This window comes from Syngnathus typhle, linkage group LG3 (genome assembly GCF_033458585.1).
Source record: "Syngnathus typhle isolate RoL2023-S1 ecotype Sweden linkage group LG3, RoL_Styp_1.0, whole genome shotgun sequence".
NCBI lineage: Eukaryota > Metazoa > Chordata > Actinopteri > Syngnathiformes > Syngnathidae > Syngnathus > Syngnathus typhle.
In genome coordinates, this window is record NC_083740.1 from 20,871,397 (window position 1) to 20,892,554 (window position 21,158).

Genomic DNA, 21,158 nt, shown 5'->3' on the forward strand with positions numbered 1-21,158 from the left:
TTTTTTTTTATTTTATTTTTCTTTTAAAGAAAGTCATGGTACAACAAAACCAACAACAGGACTGACCGACAAAGTCGTGGAACAAAAAGACGGTGACATTACCAAAGACAGGAACAGAAACCACATCATGACAGTAACACATGCAATGATCCGACGGTGAGCGAGGGGCAGACAGGACAAATACAAATACAAAACGCGTTACATCGATTGAGGTGACACAGTCAAGTCAAGTCAAGTCAAGTTTATTTGTATAGCCCTAAATCACAAGCAGTCTCAAAGGGCTTCACATGGACAGAAATTGACAATTATTCTCAAAGCATCCCCTGATCTTAAGCTCCCAAAAGGGCAAGGAAAAACTTAAAAACCCCTACCAGGGGAAAATGAGAAACCTTGAGAAGGGACCACAGATGGAAGGATCCCCCTTTCAGGATCACCAGGTTGAAATGGATGCAGAGAGGGCACAAATGATACAACATGAAAATCAATTAAATAAAAAGTGGATGTCCATGTCAAAGCAGAGGGCTGCTGAAGGAGCCCTCAATTGTCCTGGCAGTGTCTTCGAGGAGGTTGAGCTGCAGTTCCCCCATCCTGAATTGGCCCACGAGAATCCAGATAGCCGCTGTCAGCATGGGTGCCACCTAACCACCTCCCCGGTTAGGAAGAGAGGGGCGACGCGAACAGAAACTATGGCAACCTAGACACATAGCAAAACTGGGGACGAGACATGACAAATCTCCCCCGAAATAAAACTTGAAATCACCTTTCTTCTTGTTTGTTGTCAATCGCGCATCGCATTCAGCCATCCTGCCCAACACACTTACTCAGTAAAATTCATAATTGACGACACATCGTTTGATGCGATGGTTTTTTTTTTTTTTTTTTTTTTTTTTCTCTTGGTATGGCGCCGTGAGTGGCTGCCTCCCAGCAGTGTTCTCTCTTTTCCTCTTTATTTCCTTATTTTCTCCTTTTTCTTTCTGTCTTTTTGTCCATTCGGCGATGCTGGTGCCTTCTACCGCACCTCGGTACCTCTTCGGATCGGATATTTTGTTTTATTTATTTTTTCTTCCTGGGACCGGACCGGGATCATCGGTCGAGACCGGCGTAACTCTACGACGGCTTCCTGCTTATCCGACCAGTGATGACCGGGTCCCTCGCATTGGCCTTGCAGCCGCAACACCTGTGGGGAGTCCGCTCCCTCGTGCTCGTCGGAACCGACGACTTTCGCCATGCTAGCCCCGTGGTGGCCATCTGCACGTCCCCCGACAGGGTGCCCGGGACGCTGCTCACACGTTTGCCTGCTTTGTGATGTTTTCACCGATTCACCACCACGGTCCATTGGGCGCCGTTGAACTGGACTGCCCTTACACCTGTCGATGGACCCCGTGGAGGCTATTTTGTGTGTTTTGGGGTGTTCTCTTGTATTGAGGGGTGCTAGGTGGCCGCTGTTGCTTTTTTTTCCTTTGTCTTTTAGCTTTGATTTGCTTTGATGGCTTTTATCTTGTGCACTTTCTGACTTTCTTTGTGGCGCCGTTGTGTGGCAGCCTTGTGAGAGCCTATTGAGTTGCGCTCATGCCATCTGTGTGTTTTTTGTATACCCACTCTGTGGTATGGATACTGCTGGGGCCTGAATTTCCCCACCCCTGGGGATCAATAAATATTCAATCAATCAATCAATCAATCAATCAATCCTTGATGGTGTGTTATTGTCAAATATTGTTTGTTTTTAAATCTTCATCGCGGACCGGACGTCATACGGAGGCAGTATAACTGCGCATGCGCACTATTGATCCCATGCGCAGAACGGATGCGCAAGACACGTCAGCTATATAAAGAGCGAGAGTTGTTTTCTTCCTATAGTTTCAATTCACAGTTTAATTAGCAGTAGCAATCAGCAAATAACAAAATGCGTATTACAGGTAATATTTTATTTCACAACACTTTGCCTTGTTCCTTTCGTCTCTGCTGCTCACTTCAAACACGCTCCATACGAACACAATGCTCTGGTATCAGACAAGGCTTGCTCGTTTGCTGTCTGTCACAATGTACCCTACACAAATCCGAAATTTGTTGCGGCTCCGAGTCACGACGAGGGGCAAGTTTTGGTTTCCAAGGGTGTTTTTATTCCTCTTCAACGTCTCTCCCATACAGAGCCGCCTTTTTCACGTCCGCACGCCTTTTTCACATGCGCGCACGGAGCGCGGTGGTGCGTTTACGGGCAGTCGGAGAAATCAACGCCAACAAAAAAAAATTACATCCAGCCTAGTTAAGACCATACCAAAGACTATAAAAATGGGACCCGTTGCCTCCCTGCGTGTGTGACGATCATTGGGACTTAAAAAAAAAAAAATTTAAAAAAAATTCATAAAAATTGGGTGCGTATTATACATGGGTACAGGCTTTTTTCCAGCATCAGCATGCCATTTTTAGGTTGCGTATTATACATGGGGGCGCATTATACACGGATAAAAACGGTACAAGAACGGCACACATAACTGATACTGCGCCTTTCAGTACGGTGCGCCCTTTGGTCGTGAAAATATGGTACGTATTTTTATCTATAACATCACATCCGTTGGGGCGTGACAAACCAAACAAGGTAATGGGTGTTGCCAAACCGAAATCCGAGTAACAAACATGGTGGATTCGCAAATCCGCCATGTTTATTACGATTTGGACACGTTTATTACTTGTAGCCCAAACAACTCAAGGATGTTGAAGTGGAGAGATCAAAACGTTCCGTTGTTGGATGCATCAATCCACACAAATCATTGCACCATCCCCTAACATCAGAACCTCAAAGAAGTGCCTGGTAAAATTTCATATTTCAAGCAGCGTTCCCACGCCTGTGGTCGAAGTCCTGCTAGTTCAAGGAGTGTTTCAGAAATCTTTTGTCAGTATAGAGAAGGATTCGCTGAAAGACTTTATTTTGTTAATGTTTCAGTTCCTTTAACTTTAACTTAACTTCAATGTAAGGAAACGATGGACACATTAAAGCTTGAGATGACACGAAAATAATAAACTGTATTTCACTTTGTCTGTGCACTCGTTTTCATATCATTAGCGTCAGTCTTTCTGCTGATTTTGTAGCTGTTTTCACTTCTTCTGGGTGTATTTTGAGTAGTTGTATCAGATAAATTCCATCGAAGGTGCTGTATTATTCTTGGGGTACACAATAATGTGTTAAATGCATTCGTTAGCTTCTCGCTAACGCTAGTGCTAGCTTTATCTCAGCCTCCCACAGTGCTATGTATCCAATCTTCCATTTTGTTCACGTCAGCAGAATTGGCAGCATCTCTGATTTGCACTTCATTTTGTCACGAATGAGGCAGGACAACCAAATGCAACACGGGCTCATACAAAATTTAAAGGACAATGTTAAAAAAAAGTGTTTAAAATACAATAGAGTGTTTAAAAATAAACACAGGGGACGCGCCAGCCGGCCAGCACGCAAGAGCAGAGAGGAGCCAGACATGCTTACACTTCATAAAAGGTTCATAGAATATTATATATATTGTAACAATGTATTTACTCTAATTTAATAAACTCTTATTTTTTCATATACTAAATAAGAACATTTCTGAAAGGGTTAAAATTTCTACAAAATTGTTTGGAAATACAAAAAATGATTATAAAGGTTCATGAAAGTCTTGTGTGGCTATTGTAACAATTTGATGGTTTTTAATTACAGATTTTACAGAACCTGTCAAGCAAGGAAAATAAGGCTGTTTTGAACTGATTTCATATACTGGTCCAAATACTGCATCATTTGATTTTTGTTATCTCATGCCCATGCAGGCTGGGCTTTCAGTTGCATGCATGACACATGCAGGCACCCCACCACGCACGCACGCACGCGCACGCGCGCGCGCACGCACACGCACACGCACACACACACACACGGGCATGCACACAATAGAACCTTAAGAAAGAAGACCAACTTCATCTTTTGTGTATGGCTTTAGGCATGTACCAGCTTTTACCAGCTGTTCCGCTTTTTACAAAATGGTCCATAGAGCACCATCTTAATGCAGGTTTTTATCTTTTATCTTCCTCCTCTTGCATAGTTCAGTGGTTTCTGTTTCTCCATTTTACCATTTTTAATCTTTCTCAAGATGGGTCATCCTAGTCAGAGCATGGTCATTTAAATGATTATCTCAGTATGACACCAGTTTGTCCAATCTTCATCACCTGAATACAGATGCGGCTTGAAAATAATTACTTTCCTCATCCCAGTAAGCCCGACAGTTCCATATGGTTTCAACATACATGTTAGCATTCGACGTTTAGTTTAGCGCTATAGTGAATGAATGAATTTGTGTGTGCGCGCATGTGTGTGTGTATGTGTGTGATGTGTGCGCATGTGCATGCAAATAAGTACATTAAAAGAGTATGTATGCTGACCCCACTCCCAAAACCTAAAAAAACCCCTTCCAAACAAAATATAAAAGACAGATTCAAGATTTTTTATTTGCCATGTTTGGGGGTGCCAAACAAGGAATTTGACTTTGGTACATCACTGCCTCTGTTCAACATTTACGTGACGAACAACACTCAGGACGTGTGAAAAATGACAAATATTCTCAGGCACCCCCTAATCTTCTGCCCTCTGGGAAGAGGTATAGGAGCCTGCGCTCGCGCACCACCAGACTCAACAACAGCTTCATACTCCAGGCTGTTAGGATCCTGAACTCGCTTCCCCTTTCTGCGTAGCGTCCTGTACTTTTGCGCTACGCTTACTGTCTGCTGTATGCACACTGGCTCCGTTTTGCTCCTCTTATTTATTGTGTTATCTGTTTATTTATTATTTATTCATCATTCTTATTATTTATTGTTTGTGCCTTCTTGTTTTTATATTGTGTCATTTACTTGTATGTCTATCGTGTAATGTCTCGTCACCGTGGGATAGAGAAAACGTAATTTCGGTTTCTTTGGGGGTGTCTTGACATGTGAAGAGATTGACAATAAAGCTGACTTTGACTTAGAATCTTAAAATGTCCTTGGTTACAACTATTTCTGTACCTGGCTTGGGAGGTAATTTAATTCAGGTGTCATAAAGTTTGATAATATTGTTGTTGATTTTCGGAACAAGGAAATAGGGTCAAGCAAGCAAATATGAAATCATGATGCGACTCTAGTGAGAATGATGTGTCTTGGTTCAGATAATGGATGGATGGATGGATGGACATTCTCAATTTGACCTCAATTAGTACCTGAGCAGGGGTAGCTCAATCAATCCATCAATCCATCAATCCATCCATCCATCCATCCATCCATCCATCCATCCATCCATCCATCCATCCATCCATCCATCCATCCATCGATCCATCCATCCATCCATTGCCAAGTTTGAGCATGCCAAACAAGGAATTTGACTCCAGTAGAGCTCAGCCTCTGTACAACATTTAGATAGCTAACAACATTCAGGACGACAGGTGCAAAAATTGACAATTATTTTCAAACATCCCCTGATCTTAAACTCCCAGGAGGGCAAGAAAAACTCAGAACTCCTACTAGGCTAAATGAAAAACCTTGAGAAAAGACCACAGATGGGAGGATCCCCCTTCCTGTCATGAATTGAATGGAGCTGGGCGACCAAATGCAGCTTGGACCAGGGTTTATTGAAGGAACTCAAAAGACAGACTATAGATACTCGACCAAGGACATGAATAACTGAACAGAAAGATGAAACAAGACGAGAACAGACAAGTGACTAGAAAAACAAGAAACAAGAAGACATGAGACGCAAACAATCCGACAGGGAGTGACACGCAGACAGGACTTAAACATGACAGGTAACGAGAGGCAGGTAATGGCAATTACATAGATTGTGAGCAGACACAGGAGGGGAGGGGCGACGCGAACAGAAACCATGGCAACATTAAAGGGTCACTTTGGTCATTAGCCATATTAACATTTTTCTATTCTACAAATATGGCTTAATCAAATCTCTGAAGTTTATTAAAAAAAGCAATTCATGTAGGAAATAAATGGCTTTTAGTAAGTGTGACATGGAAATACTGGGAGCATCCATGTTGGTTAGTTTGTGGCCCGGATCAGGCAGCTGCGTGACGTCAGTAAGTTGATAGCATCTTGGCTGGCTCCAATCTCGTCCCCAGCGTTGGTGCAGTGCCAACAATTTTTGACCATAAACAGAGGAAAACTAATGTGAAAAGGCACCAGCGTCATAGAGACAAAGACAAAATATTGCCGGTCTGAGACAGGTATGTATCTGTGATAAGCAGTTTCTGTACCCGATTTTGATCAGTTATTGGGCGATTATTGTGGTTTGTTTACATTGGTTTCCCGTCATGGCAGGCAAGCGCATTTTGCCAGGGAAGTCAGTTTCCTGTCACCCCGCTCACTCTTTGTTTGATCTTCTGCCCTCTGGGAAGAGGTACAGGTGCCTGCGCTCCCGCACCACCAGACTCTCGAACAGCTTCATACTCCAGGCTGTTAGGATCCTGAACTCGCACCCCCTTTCTGCGTAACGTCCTGTACTTTGCGCTATGCTTACTGTCTGCTGTACGCACACTGGCTCAGTTTTGCTCCTCTTATTTATTGGGTTATTTGTTTATTATTTATTCATCGCTCATTTTATTTATTATTTATTGTTTGTGCCTTGTTTTTATTTTGTGTCGTCTACTTGTATGTTTATCGTGTACTGTGTCTCGTCACCGTGGGATGGAGGAAACAGAATTTCGGTTTCTTTGTGTGTCTTGACTAGAGATGCACCGATCCGACTTTTTCAGTTCCGATACCGATACCGATGCCGTGGCTTTGCGTATCGGTCGATACCCGATACCGATCCGATATTATGGTTGACTTAACAAGCTACATAACTCTACATGTGGAACAGAAAAGACCAAAGGCAATGGCATCAGGCAGACTACACAGTTCTTTGCTCTAAATTAGGGGTGTCCAAACTAACGGTCCAGTTTTTATTGGCCTGCAGCAAACTCTGAAAACATAATTGAATATGGCCCGCACAAGAAGCTTGAGCTCAGCTTCTCGGTTTCCACACTAGATGGAGCCCGCCACACAAAGCGTTTGACGTCCCATTAACACCCCCCCGGAAGAGAAGCGAACACGCAGCGTTTGACATCCGATTAGCCTCCGTGTTTGCGCTTGTTTAGAAAACTCTCGTGGCATGCGGCACACGTGCTGCTGACGTATGACGTAGCCCGCGTCCCAATAGATTAAGGAAAGTATCGGCTCACAGATCGGCTGTATTTTCCGAGACCCGATCCATCTATTTTGTTGATATCGGGGCCGATATCCGATCCAGATATCGGATCGGTGCATCTCTAGTCTTGACATATGAAGGGATTGACAATAAAGCTGACTTTGACTTGACTTGATATCATATTATAATTAAATGGTAGCGGAATTGGATAAAGGAAAATTTCTCCCAAAAATTCTCTGTACATGTACGCGTGTTGGATTTCCTGTGCTCTCAGCATCATTACATCACAGTAAGCTGCATTATCTCAGAAAAAAATAATCTCAAATAAACACATCACATAAATTGAGCTATGTATGGTGTGGTTAGTGGGGTAAAGCAGAAATTTTACTAAAAAAATATCATCTGATCCTGTCAGGCCTGATCCTGTTAGGCTGCGTTCCCTGAATTAGCCTACCGTTTGATGACTTTGAGTCCTTAAAGGTCTGTAGCTACATGGCACTTTTTACAAATAACATCAGTCATGACATCAAATCGTGCTGCAGCTTGGTACAAAATTGGGGTACGGGCTGGTGTTTCAATCAGAGATATTGCTTCTAATCTGGTTTCTTGACCCTATCACCACCACCAATCACAAATAGATAACACACCTTTCATATAAAAAAAAGCAGGTGGATTGTCCCAGGGTGCTGCCCTACCGCTGAACTATTTTGAGTAGGAAAAACATAAAGAATAAAATAAAATAAAAGGAATTACAGGAGGATGCACAGTGGGTGGCGCACTGGTTAGCACATCCGCCTCACAGTTCAGAGGGTGCGAGTTCGATTCCACCTCCGGCCTTCCCTGTGTGGAGTTTGCATGTTCTCCTGCCTGAGTGCCTGCGTGGGTTTTCTCCGGGCACTCCGTTTTCCTCCCACATCCCAAAAACATGCATGGCAGGCTGATTAAGCCCTCCAAATTGTCCATAGGTGTTAATGTGATTGCGGATGGTTGTTTGTCTCTGTGTGCCCTGCGATTGGCTGCCTACTGCCCGATGACTGCTGGGATAGGCTCCAGCACGCCAGCGACCCCCGTGTGGACAAGCCGTACAGAAAATGGATGGATGGATGGATGGAATTACAGTAATACATATTTTTTTAATCATATGTATATCTATTCTTAGATAAGCAGCACAAATTGTATATAGTTTATGATGAATAAAAAGGTTTTGTTGGTAAGTTGTTTGATTTTTCGCAAGGGCACAAGAAATAACGAGATACATGGCGTGCCACATTGCAGAGGATTTGCTGCCATTTTGTTGTGGACAACAAGGGTTTTAAAAGGGTAGTAGCGAACCTGAAGCTTAAATGCGGGTTTCCTTCATGAGCACATTTTAGTCAATCTGTATTAGATTGTCTTTGCACCGATGCACAAGCTCTCATCCAACAGAACTTTATGCAGTCAGAGTGTATTGCAATCACCACAAATGGCTGGACTTCATATACAACCCTGAGTTATATTACCAATACAGGACTATATATATATATATATATATAATGAGTGAATGGGAGTTTAAAAGATATGTCCTAGGGCTGTCGAATATTTGGGGAATTGATTATTCTATCAATTATTCCGCCTTTTAATCAAACAATCATTACAATTTTATTTGCATTAAGTTATATTAAAAAAATATGTCGATTACCAAATCGAAAACCAATTGTTTTTGTTAGTTTGGCATTATTTAAAAGTTAAAGAAACAACTGAACACCAGCTAAAGCAATATCACAAAAAGCATTAATGGTCATTGTTTCCCAAAGTAAACGCATATGCTCTTATTTTGATAAACAAAGCTAAATCAGTCTGCTTTACAGAAGGACTAGAGCTATCAAATAATTCATACTTTTGAGAGTCTGAAATCTGTATTTAATAATGACTCTAAACAATCACTCAATTATTAAAATTGATTACTTTTGCCACCTGTACTATGTCCTACAAAATTTAGCACTTGGGTAAATTCACACTGGAACCTAATTGCTGTAGATCAGGCATGTCCAAAGTCCGGCAGGCGGGCCAAATCCGCCCCCCGGTCAGATTTCATACGGCCCGCAGCTTTGGTCATATAATGTATGATTTATGGCCCGCCTGCACTGTCAAACTGAATGAAAAAATCATGAAACTTGAAACTGTAATTCCTTCTATTACCAAAGGGTGGCAGCACCACCTCTCTCCGCTCATTTCTGCCATGGCGACTGCAAAGAAGACGAGGAAAGTTGACATTGAGGGCTGTCGCTTTCAAGAGAAATGAGAATTACAATGCTTCTTCACTGAAAATCAAGGCAATTCTGTTTGTCTAATTTGTAAAGAGACGGTTGTCTTGTTTAAGGATTTCAACCTAAAGAGACACTATCAGACTAAACATGCTAACACATACGACAAGCTAACAGAGAGTGGCCGCGCTGATAAAGTGAAGCAGCTCCAAGCTGAACTGGCATCACAACAGCGAGAGTAAATACCGTAATTTTCGGACTATAAATCGTGTTTTTTTTTCATAGTTTGGGTGGGGGGGGCGACTTATAATGAGAAGCGACTTACGTGTGAATTTTTTCAAAAATTTTCAAAAAAAAATAAAAAAAATGAAACCGCGATAAACGAACCGCGATGTAGCAAGGGATTACTGTAATTTGAATTTCAAGTGATGTCAGCAGCGCGGCACGGCGGTTGTTTACAAAAAGGACAAAGATTGATCACGGGATGACGAAGATGACGAAGGGCCCCACGTACTACCGGCATCATTAGCGACTTTGTTTCTAAGTGACACGGAGGACGAAGAGTTTGAAGGATTTAAGGATTTGGAGTGACACAGAAGGTTTGAAAAACTATTATGGTTTTTACACATGCCCGGTCCTACTCTACAGAGCTCTCTTTCACCTCCGTGGATAGAAGTCGGGGGTCGGCCCTCAGCTGTCCGGGTACGGTGGATGGGGCTCGGTAATGGCTTTTACGCACGCCCGGTCCTATTCTATGGATCTCTTTTCCTCCTCCGTGGCTGGAAGTCCACGCCACCACACCCCTGGAAGTTTGTTTTGTTAAATAAAGAGCCGTTTACCAAACCCACGTCTTTCCTTGTACTTTGTTAACGCTACAATAAAGTTATATACTAGATCTGTGGAATAACGACGAGGTTGACGTCAGGGAGCACGCGTGGCGTTGTTGACAAAGGACGAGGGATTTGATAGATGGATTTAATGATTTAGAGTGCACAGATGGTTTGATAATATTATTGCTTATATCAAAGTCAAAGTCAGCTTTATTGTCAATCTCTCCACATGTCACAACACACAGAGACCGAAATTACGTTTTTCTCTATCCCACGGTGACGAGACACATAACACGATAGACATACACGTACGCGACACAATATAAAAACAAGAAGGCAAAAATTCAAACAATCAATAGTAAGAGTGATGAATAAATAATAAATAAACAGATAACACAATAAATAAGAGGAGCAAAACGGAGCCAGCAAGCATAGCGCAAAAGTAAAAAACATCATAAACAAAAAGGCACAAACAATAAATAATAAGAGTAATAATAAATAATAAATAAACAGATAACACAACAAATAAGAGCCAGTGTGCATACAGACAGTACAGACAGTAAAAGTACAGGACGCTACGCAGAACGGGGGAGCGAGTTCAGGATCCTAACAGCCTGGAGTATGAAGCTGTTAGAGAGTCTGGTGGTGCGGGAGCGCAGGCTTCTGTACCTCTTTCCAGAGGGCAGAAGCTCGAACAAAGAGTGAGCTGGGTGACTCACATCACTCACAATCGTGGTCGCCTTGCGGGTGAGATGGGAGGTGTAAATGTCCTTCAAGGAGGGGAGCGAAGCACCAGCAATCTTACCAGCCGTGTTCACTATGCGCTGCAGGGCCTTCAAGTTGTAGTCAGTGCAGCCGCCACCCCAAACAGCAATACAGCTGGAGAGGACGCTCTCAATGGCGCCGCGGTAAAATGCAGTCATGACGGCCGGAGGAGCGCTCGCTCGCCTGAGTTTCCGCAGGAAGTACAGGCGGCGCTGGGCTTTCTTTGCCAGTGATGCGGTGTTGGTGGACCAGGAGAGATCCTCACTGATGTGCACCCCCAGGAACTTGGCGCTGCTCACTCTCTCCACCACAGCACCGTCGATGGTCAGCGGCAGGTGTTGGGTGTGACCCTTCCGGAAGTCCACAACAATCTCCTTGGTCTTGTCGACGTTCAGCAGGAGGTTGTTGTCCCTGCACCACGTGGTCAGAAGGTCAACCTCCAGCCTGTATTGAGTCTCGTCTCCCTTGGTGATGAGACCCACCAGAGTCGTGTCGTCAGCAAACTTCACTATACGGTTGTCGCTGTAGGTAGCAGTGCAGTCATGCGTCAGGAGGGTGAAGAGCAGCGGACTGAGCACGCAGCCTTGGGGGGCCCCCGTGCTCAGCGTGATGCTGGCGGAGATTTTGTCGCCAACACGTACTACCTGTGGCCTCTGACAGAGGAAGTCCAGTAGCCAGTTGCAGAGGTAGGTACTGAGGCCCAGCGCGTCAAGTTTGCTGATGAGGCGTTGTGGCACAATGGTGTTGAAGGCAGAACTGAAGTCCACAAACAGCAATCTCACATACGAATCCCTCCTCTCCAGGTGGGTGAGGGCCGAGTGGAGGGCAGAGCAGATGGCATCCTCAGAAGACCGTTTGGCTCGGTACGCAAACTGGAAGGGGTCAATGGTGGGGGGGAGAACGGATCGGATGTGCTCCATGACAAGCCGCTCAGAGCACTTCATGATGATGGGCGTAAGTGCCACGGGGCGGTAGTCATTGAAGCAGGACGGAGCGGGTTTCTTCGGCACAGGTACGATGGTGGCAGCTTTGAAACACGACGGGACGACGGCCTGCTGCAGGGAAGTGTTAAAGATGTCCGTGAAGACATCCGTCAGCTCACCAGCGCAGTCCTTCAGCGCCCGACCCGGGATGTTGTCAGGGCCCGCCGCCTTACGGATGTTGATAGCGGCAAGCGCCCTCCTCACGCTGTCGGCGGAGAGGCACAGGGGCAGCTCGTGTGAAGGGGGAGTGGCCTTCAGCGGGCAAGTGCTGTTCTGAGCGTCGAAGTGAGCAAAGAAGCGGTTGAGGTCATTGAGCAGACGGACGTTGCCTTCACAGCTCTGCGGCGCGGGCTTGTAATCCGTGATGGTCTGAATGCCCTGCCAAAGGCTCCGTGCGTACCTGCTGTCCATGAAGTGGGCGGTAATTTTGCACGAGAACGCCCTCTTTGCTTCTTTGATGCCCCGGGACAGGTCGGCCCTCGCAGTCCTCAAGCCAGCCTCATCCCCTGCTCTAAAGGCTTTGTCCCTGGCCCTCAGCAGCCTGAAGACAGCCCCTGTCAGCCATGGCTTCCGGTTAGCCCGAGTGACGATGGATTTTGAGAGAGTCACATCATCAATGCACTTCCTGATGTAGGAGGAAACAGAGTCAGTATACTCCTCAATGTCTGTCCGATCGTCGCAAGTGGCAGCCCTCCTAAACATGTCCCAGTCAGTAGAGCCAAAGCAGTCACGCAGTGCATCAGAGGCACCCTCAGGCCACACCCGTACCTGCTTGCGAACCGGCCTGGACGCTCTCACCATTTGTCTGTACGCTGGCAAAAGCATAACAGTGATATGATCAGAAAGTCCAAGATGGGGGAGGGGGCGGCTTTGAAAGCTCCTTTATGCGAAGAGTAGACCCGGTCCAGGAAGCTGTCGCCACGCGTAGGAAAATTAACATGCTGGTGAAGCCTCGGAAAAACAGACTTCAGGTTAGCATGATTAAAATCCCCAGCGAAGATGGTGAAACCGTCAGGGTGCGCTGTCTCTTGTTCACTGACAGCCTGGTACAGTTCACTAAGAGCCGCGATCCTGTCGCCTTCGATGTTGGAAGGGGGGATGTAAACCGCGACTAGCAGAATCGCGGTAAATTCCCTTGGCAGGTAAAAAGGACGGCACTTAACGATCACGAACTCCGCCAGTGGCGAGCAGTGCTTGCATACCACTACAGAGTCCCGGCACCATTCGTCACGGATGTAGACGCATATTCCACCTCCACGAGATTTCCCCCCTTGTACAATGGCCCGGTCCGCCCGATAGCACGCTAGCCGCTCCAGATGTACGGCAGAGTCCGGAATGTTGACAGTCAACCGAGTCTCAATGAACACGAGCACACAGCAGTCCCGCACTGTCCGGTTTGTAGATCGCAGCAGGCGAATGTAATCCATTTTGTTGTCCAGCGATCGAACATTCGCCAGAAGAATGGAAGGCACGGCCGGGCGAGCAGGTTTGGCCGCCAGCCTGGCCCGGACGCCCCCGCGTTTGCCCCTCTTCAGCCTCCTCGCACACCGCTTTCGACGCTTCCCAACCGGGGGAGGAATAGCAGACGAGCCCGGCGACGCTTCAGGACGTAGCAGTCCGAGCTCCTTTGATGTTCCCGCATCAAAGTCCAGAACGCGACAAAACTCGCTTTGGCCGATGTCAAGCAGAACCTGCCTGTCGTACTTGTAGCACGACTCAGTACGACGAGACGAACAAAAAAAACTGCCGGACAAACACTCATTAGACGGACAAAACACCGTTTGGGCGGGACAGAGAGAGGTCGCTGCGTATGCACGCGCCGCCATCTTGAAAAGTTAATATAATAAGTTATATAATAGTTATTTGATATATAATTTATATATTGTTATATGGGCCTGTGGAATATTTTGAAGTGCAAGCGCCGTCAGCGGTGCGCACCCATTGTTGACAAAGGACGATCGATGGATTTAATGAATTGGAGTGACACAGATGGTTTTATAAACATGTTATTTATGTAATAGTTTTCTTTAATAACTCTGAATGTTACGTCAGGCCCGTTCTCAGCTCTTCATTTGTGTTTATGTCACGTTAGCATACCTATCGTTTAGCCCAGGGGTCTCAAACGCCAGTCCTCGGGAGGCCGCAATCCAACATGTTTTCCAAGTTTCCCTCGTTAAACACACTGATTCAAACGATCAGTTCATCCTCACGTTCTGCAGGAGCCTGATAACTGAATCAGGTGTGTTTAACGAGGGAAACTTGGAAAACATGTAGGAATGCGGCCCCGAGGACTGGAGTTTGAGACCCCTGGTTTAGCCTGTTGTTGCTCGTTCATGTCTGTTCTTGGTGTTGAATTTTGTCGAATAAATTTCCCCCCAAAATGCGACTTATACTTCGGAGCGACTTATATATGTTTTTTTTCACGTTATTGTGCATTTTATGGCTAATGCGACCTAGTATATTCCGGAGCGACTTTTATTCCGAAAATGACGGTATAACTAAAGCAAGCTACGAAGTGGCCATGTTAATACTGTTGATGTTATGAACCTGTAGACGTGACACAAACTATTACTTTCTGAAAGATATTGTAAATGACAAGAGCAAAATTCACTTGTTCTTAGTTAATAACAATAACAGACAAATTTGCATTACTTATAACTCCTGTTTAAAATGTTCATGAGGCAAACATAATTTTAAACTCATGTAAATTTAAGGTATTTCATACAGTTTGTTCAATCTTATCTGACTCTTCAGATATGAATGAAAGGCAGAATTTGTGTTTTTAGACTTGTTCACATCTGCCTGAGTGGCTTATATTTGGTTATTTTGTCATTTGAAAAATAAAGACAATTGCGACAATGAAATTTGTTTTATAACAGTGTGTATTTGCATGAAATGTTTGTAGTTAAAATGTCAGAAAAACGATTGGCCCCCAGGCCCCTTCACTTTATTAAATCTGGCCCTCCTTGCAAAAAGTTTGGACACCCCTGCTGTAGATCATGGGTAGGCAACTCCGGTCCTCGAGGGCCGGTGTCCTGCATGTTTTCTATGTCTCCCTGTTGCAGCAAACGTGATTCAAATGCTCAGGATTGTTATCCAGCTTCTGCAGACCTTGCCTGACCATTTGAATCAGCTGTGTTTCAACAGGGAGACATAGAAAACATGCAGGATACCGATCCTCGAGGCCCGAGATGCCTAACCATGCTGTAGAAGATGTGATAAAGTCTGCACTTAGTGAGTGGGACCTTGACAACATTTAACATCAACAATAATAAATATTGTTGTTGTAATGGGCAATGCAGGAAACATCAAACTAGCAGTAAACGAGGCTGGACAGTCTCCACACGAAGTGTTTTGCTCACACTTCAAACCTGGCACCACAAGCTCGGTAAACGTAGGCAGTGTGAGTATACTGTGACGTTTTTTTTTCACTGTGGTACATCTGCCACAGCTGTGCTAACCATTAATCAAAAATTTTACCGTGCATAAACTTACAATGGTTGTAGTGACTAGATCAGGGATGGGCAAACTACGGCCCGCGGGCCACATCCGGCCCACGGGACCGTTTAATCCGGCCCGCCAACCCTGAACAAATTGTATTATTAAACTTTTTTTTTTTGGTCATTTTACCTGCAATGACTGCGTTTCCCCAGTAGATGGCGAAGCGCTCGCCTGCGCATTTACTACCGGAAGCCGTGTCAGAAAGCTCGGTGCACACTCACAAGTGTGTGTACGTACTCAGTAGTACAGACATGACGCACTCTCGCTCTATTCGTATCAGTCCCGAATTTAGAGCGTGGGCTTTGACGACAGCATTCTTGTAATTCGCGCGGTGAGTTTTCAGATGCAGTTTTGCGCTAAAGCCACCCACAAACCTTCCCCTGGAATCCTTCCATTAAAATGAGTCGCCCAAGGAAAAGCAAGGTGGACACAGTGCCGAGCGTTTAAAAGAGAGTGGCCAATTTGGCTCGACGTACGCGACGTGACGTTCAGCCACTTCAACATCAACCCGTGACAGATCGAGGTAAACGGACCAACACCTCGGATCTCTCCTAAGAATTGCCACAACAAGTTTTACTCCAGACTATGACGCACTAGCAAAAAAGGGAGACCAACAACACTGTTACCACTGAAAATGAACGGGAGGCTCTCAAGTTTATTGTAAAAAAATGCATTTTGAATATGATTCGTACACATAGCAGGGATTGAAACTAGCGACCATTCTCATTTTCAAACAATGAAGGATGCTCAAGGACAGTGATGCACCACCTATTTGCGACTAATCTTAACCTGTAAAGTTCGAGTGTGTAAAGCAGGGGTGGGCAAACTACGGCCCGCGGGCCACATCCGGCCCACGGGACCGTTTAATCCGGCCCGCCAACCCTGAACAAATTGTATTATTAAACTTTTTTTTTTTTGGTCATTTTGCCTGCAATGACTGCGTTTTCCCAGTAGATGGCGAAGCGCTCGCCTGCGCATTTACTACCGGAAGCCGTGTCAGAAAGCTCGGTGCACACTCACAAGTGCGTGTACGTACTCAGTAGTACGGACTTGGCGCACTCTCGCTCTATTCGTATCAGTCCCGAATTTAGAGCGTGGGCTTTGACGACAGCATTCTTATAATTCGCGCGCTGAGCTTTCAGATGCAGTTATGCGCTAAAGCCACCCACAAACCTTCCCCTGGAATCCTTCCATTAAAATGAGTGGCCCGAAAAAAAGAAGTGAGTGCCGAATGTTAAAAAAAAGAGTGGCCAATTTGGCTCGACGTACGCGACGTGACGTTCAGCCACATCAACATCAACCCGTCACAGATCAAGGTAAACGGACCAACACCTCGGATCTCTCCTAAGAATTGCCACAACAAATTTTACTCCAGACTATGACGCACTAGCAAAAAAGGGAGACCAACAACACTGTTCCCACTGAAAATGAACGGGAGGCTCTCAAGTTTATTGTAAAAAAATGCATTTTGAATATGATTTGTACACATAGCAGGAATTGAAACTAGCGACCATTCTCATTTTCAAACAATGCAGGATGCTCAAGGACATTGATGCACCACCTATTTGCGACAAATCTTAACCTGTAAAGTTCTTAAGGCTTACTTTAAGGAGGTGTTTCCCGTTTCCTCACCTCTGTTACCAGGTGTTTGCGAGTTAAAACTCTGCTCTGATTTTCAGATAGTCCTCACCGTGTTGCTGTTTTGATTACTTTATTTGGATGTATGCTTTCACCGATTCTTCAAGATGATATATTTGGTCAGAATGTTTGCCGTTTGATGTGATCTCATAAGATAAACATCTTTCATTAATCTGACCTGCAGGCACTGAAGTGATGGAGATTGTTATTCATAATAACAGTGTCGTATTTTATGAGAATCACTGATAGCAGTTTTTTAGTGAATTATTTTTTTAATGCTGTTAATAAATGCATTTGTTTTCAAAAAAATAGTTTGGAATATCCATGCTTTACTACCTACTAAAGGCCAAGATCTTTTATGCAATGACCTTTACAGGTCGCTTATATGACTTCACACAACGCCTACGTCCATCTGCTCCTGGTCCGGCCCTCCGGTCCAAATTTAGAACCCAGTTCGGCCCGCGAGTCAAAAAGTTTGCCCACCCCTGGTGTAAAGGCTTACTTTAAGGAAGTGTTTCCCGTTTCCTCACCTCTGTTACCAGGTGTTTGGGAGTTAAAACTCTGCTCTGATTTTCAGATACCCCTCACCGTGTTGCTGTTTTGATTACTTTATTTGGATGTATGCCGATTCTTCAAGATGATATATTTGGTCAGAATGTTTGCCGTTTGATGTGATCTCATAAGCTAAACATCTTTCATTAATCTGACCTGCAGGCACTGAAGTGATGGAGACTGTTATTCATAATAACAGTGTCGTATTTTATGAGAATCACTGATAGCAGTTTTTAAGTGAATTATTATTATTATTATTTTTTTAATGCTGTTAATAAATGCATTTGTTCTCAAAAAACTTGTTTGGAATATCCATGCTTTACTACCTACTAAAGGCCAAAATCTTTTATGCAATGACCTTTACAGGTCGCTTATATGACTTCACACAAAGCCTACGTCCATCTGCTCCTGGTTCGGCCCTCCGGTCCAAATTTAGAACCCAGTTCGGCCCGCGAGTCAAAAAGTTTGCCCACCCCTGGACTAGATGGAACAGCTTGCTTGACATGATTGAGAGATGCTTGGAACAACCACAAGCTGTTGCTACAGCTCTTTTAAGTGATGATCTTAGACACAATGCACGTGACTTCTGAAATCACAAATCCTGAGTATTTTGTAAAATTTCTCACACCATTCACGGCTACCATTGAGGAGTATGGTGAGTCCCAGCACATCAATCTCTCATTTCAAATAAATGATTCAAGACAGCATGGTATGTAATGCCAGATACCCAAGCCTCATTGCACAAATTAAGGCAGCTATATTAAAGTGGTGAATTTGTGTCCAGTACTTACAGCTTTCCAACTGCATAATGCAGGTCTGAACATCCATGGGGAAGTTTTTTAGATCCATGGGACATGAGAGCGTTAACGTTAATCTGAAAGTGTACAGAAAAATGTATAAGTGAGAAGTAAGTGAAATACATTGACAGTGTTGAACTGTGAACTGAAAACAATGCATGGCTCTAGAAGTAGCTTGGGTGAAAATCACAAAACAAACACGACAAGTTTAAGCATTTTATGTGCAAGTAAAGTGCTTGTGAACAGTATAAATTGTATAAAATAAATAATTACAAATGGGTGTTTATAATAGTAGAATATAATAGTTCACTGTGAATTAATCCCGTGTTATTGTGTTTCAATGAAAAAACAATGGAATGTATTAGCTTAACAACTACAAAGTTGCATTTGAGTACCGTAATTTCTAGAGTATAATACATTATGGACTTCAAAAGCAGTTTTTTTCCACCTGCACTTGTGTATTATGAACTTCACCATTTTGCTGGTAAGCATTCTCAAAAATTTGATTATTATCGGCATAGTAATTTGAGAGAATGGAAGTGTAAGTGTAAGATAAGTTGTCTTAGCTTTCTAACAGTTTCTGCTTTCACTCGTCAACTCAAGATATGAACACTGGTACCTAGATGCATGTCCCTTTTGAGCTGCGTGCCTATGACAACGCTTCATTTGATCTACAACGACCAATCTGATCTTTCATTTTTTGTCATTTTTCATTTCGATCATTTATTTAATTCATCATAAAGAAAAAAAACAAATACAAATGTTCTCTAACCTAGAATGAAATGGAGCAGAAAGACGACTAGTTTTACTTTATCTGCTGCTTTTCTTCCCATAATTAAGTTACAATATGCATTGTATTTAATTATTACGTCAACATTGCTTACATGGCTGCCATGTCGGCACGTACCTACCCAAAATGGGGGAAAATGAGCTATGTGTCTTGGATGCAATCAAGCAATGCTTCTGTGGTGAAAAATACTGTGTGGTACTGTTAATTATTACTTTTGAGAGCCTGAAATAATAATCAACAGATTTGGATCATCTTTAGTTAAACAATGTGTCTAAATGATTACTGAATTGGTTTGGTTTTTCAACCTTTTTAAATGTTATTTATTGGTTTTAGCCTTGTATTTGACTATACATTGTACAATGTCACTGCGGAACCAAAATGTTGCTGAGGGTCTGCTGGACTGTTTCTCTGCTCCTTTTCTACTTGATGTAAGAGTAACGTGGAACTCACCTTATAGAGTATAAAACATTTCCATTCTTAAAAATCCGCAGCAACTTGTTGTCTGTTGTAACCTCATGGAAGTGTGCACCCTTTTCATTGGCGAAGAACAGATCTGGCTTCCAAATGGAGTCTAACATAGAGGGGTCCAAATCCAAAGAGTCATCTGGATATTCTGCATAGGCAAGCCTGGGATCATTCCACTGCTGACGAAGGAAAATGTTCACGCGATAGTCCTAAATGCACAAGAAATAACAATATGAAGATTAAGCAATACCACGTGGCATCTGAAAACGCATCAACACACAAATTGCATTTGGTGATAGAAAGTATTGAATTAGATTACGCATGTTATTTCAAGAGGGAGTTTTTTTTGTGTGGACTGTGCAAAAGCTAGAATTTTAAGTTTACCTGTGTAAAAAAGTAGTATTTGTACTGTATGTAGTGTGTATTCAAATCATACAGTAAACCATTAGAATTAGAACCCTTTATGATAATGACACTAGATAGGCTATGATTGATTTTAATACAATAAGATAAAGCATGAAGCAGAGAAGTGACATTTTAAATATTTTTATTCAATCATTGTTTTTTTTGGACTTCATGATTTCATGATTTTTCTGCCTTCTCTGACCATCTCTGTTACAATGTAAAACATTACTTAATAGACAGACTGAGATACGTAACAAACTTAGCTAAGTGGAAGTAGTTCCCACCATGCAGATCATTAAATCAAGATCACTATAGCTTAGTTACCTTCCCCTGTATACTAAGGATATAAAGTACGTATGTTACCCCTCGAATGACTGACGTATCAATATTTCCATTTGAGAATCAATTTCAGCGGATACAGATATGGTATCGGACGTACTGATATCTCAGTATTGACCTGCACATCACTGACTTGTGCTGCTTGTTGAATTCAACTATCAGTTACGCAACTTCCCAACATGGAGTAAAGAAAAAACTGTGACTACCGCGCTACCTGTGAGTCTAAGGGCCTGATTTACTAAGATCAAGTTCACATCAAGTGTAATGGTGATGAAGGACACTTTATCTAAAAGAGGATTTTTAGGTAGCTCTAATGGTTTCTTTTCACCATGCAACATTTGGATGAGAACTGCGAGCACAACCAAGCACATGATTGAGTTACAGACATATATCGCTCCAATAATTTTTGTGAAGCCAACAATTTATCTCATTCTAGTACTCGGCCATCCTGCATAATTGCATTTCAAAGTTGGAATAGCTGCTCTGCGATACCACCAGACAATTGTCACAGTGCGCTGAAATGATTTTGACACAAGGACATGCAGAGTGGAAACTAGTTTTGTAATAGGTGCCCGGATTCATTGTCAGAGATGGGACGAGACACAAACAGTGAGACAAGATACGTATCTCACGAGATCGATTTCATGAGAATGATTTTTGCAAAACG

The 21,158-nt window shown here is 43.5% G+C and overlaps 1 protein-coding gene across 3 annotated transcripts in view; it reads right to left on the reverse strand.

The window, feature by feature from the left end:
• Positions 1 to 21,158, reverse strand: part of glra3 (glycine receptor, alpha 3) — a 90,549-nt gene that overhangs the window by 28,502 nt on the left and 40,889 nt on the right. For all 3 annotated transcript variants that reach the window (XM_061275162.1, XM_061275160.1, XM_061275161.1), the window contains 2 exons: positions 19,733 to 19,956; positions 18,487 to 18,569 (listed from right to left, as the gene is read on the reverse strand). In XM_061275162.1, coding sequence (XP_061131146.1) covers positions 18,487 to 18,569; positions 19,733 to 19,956 — 307 coding nt within the window. The remainder of the gene's footprint in view (positions 1 to 18,486; positions 18,570 to 19,732; positions 19,957 to 21,158) is intronic.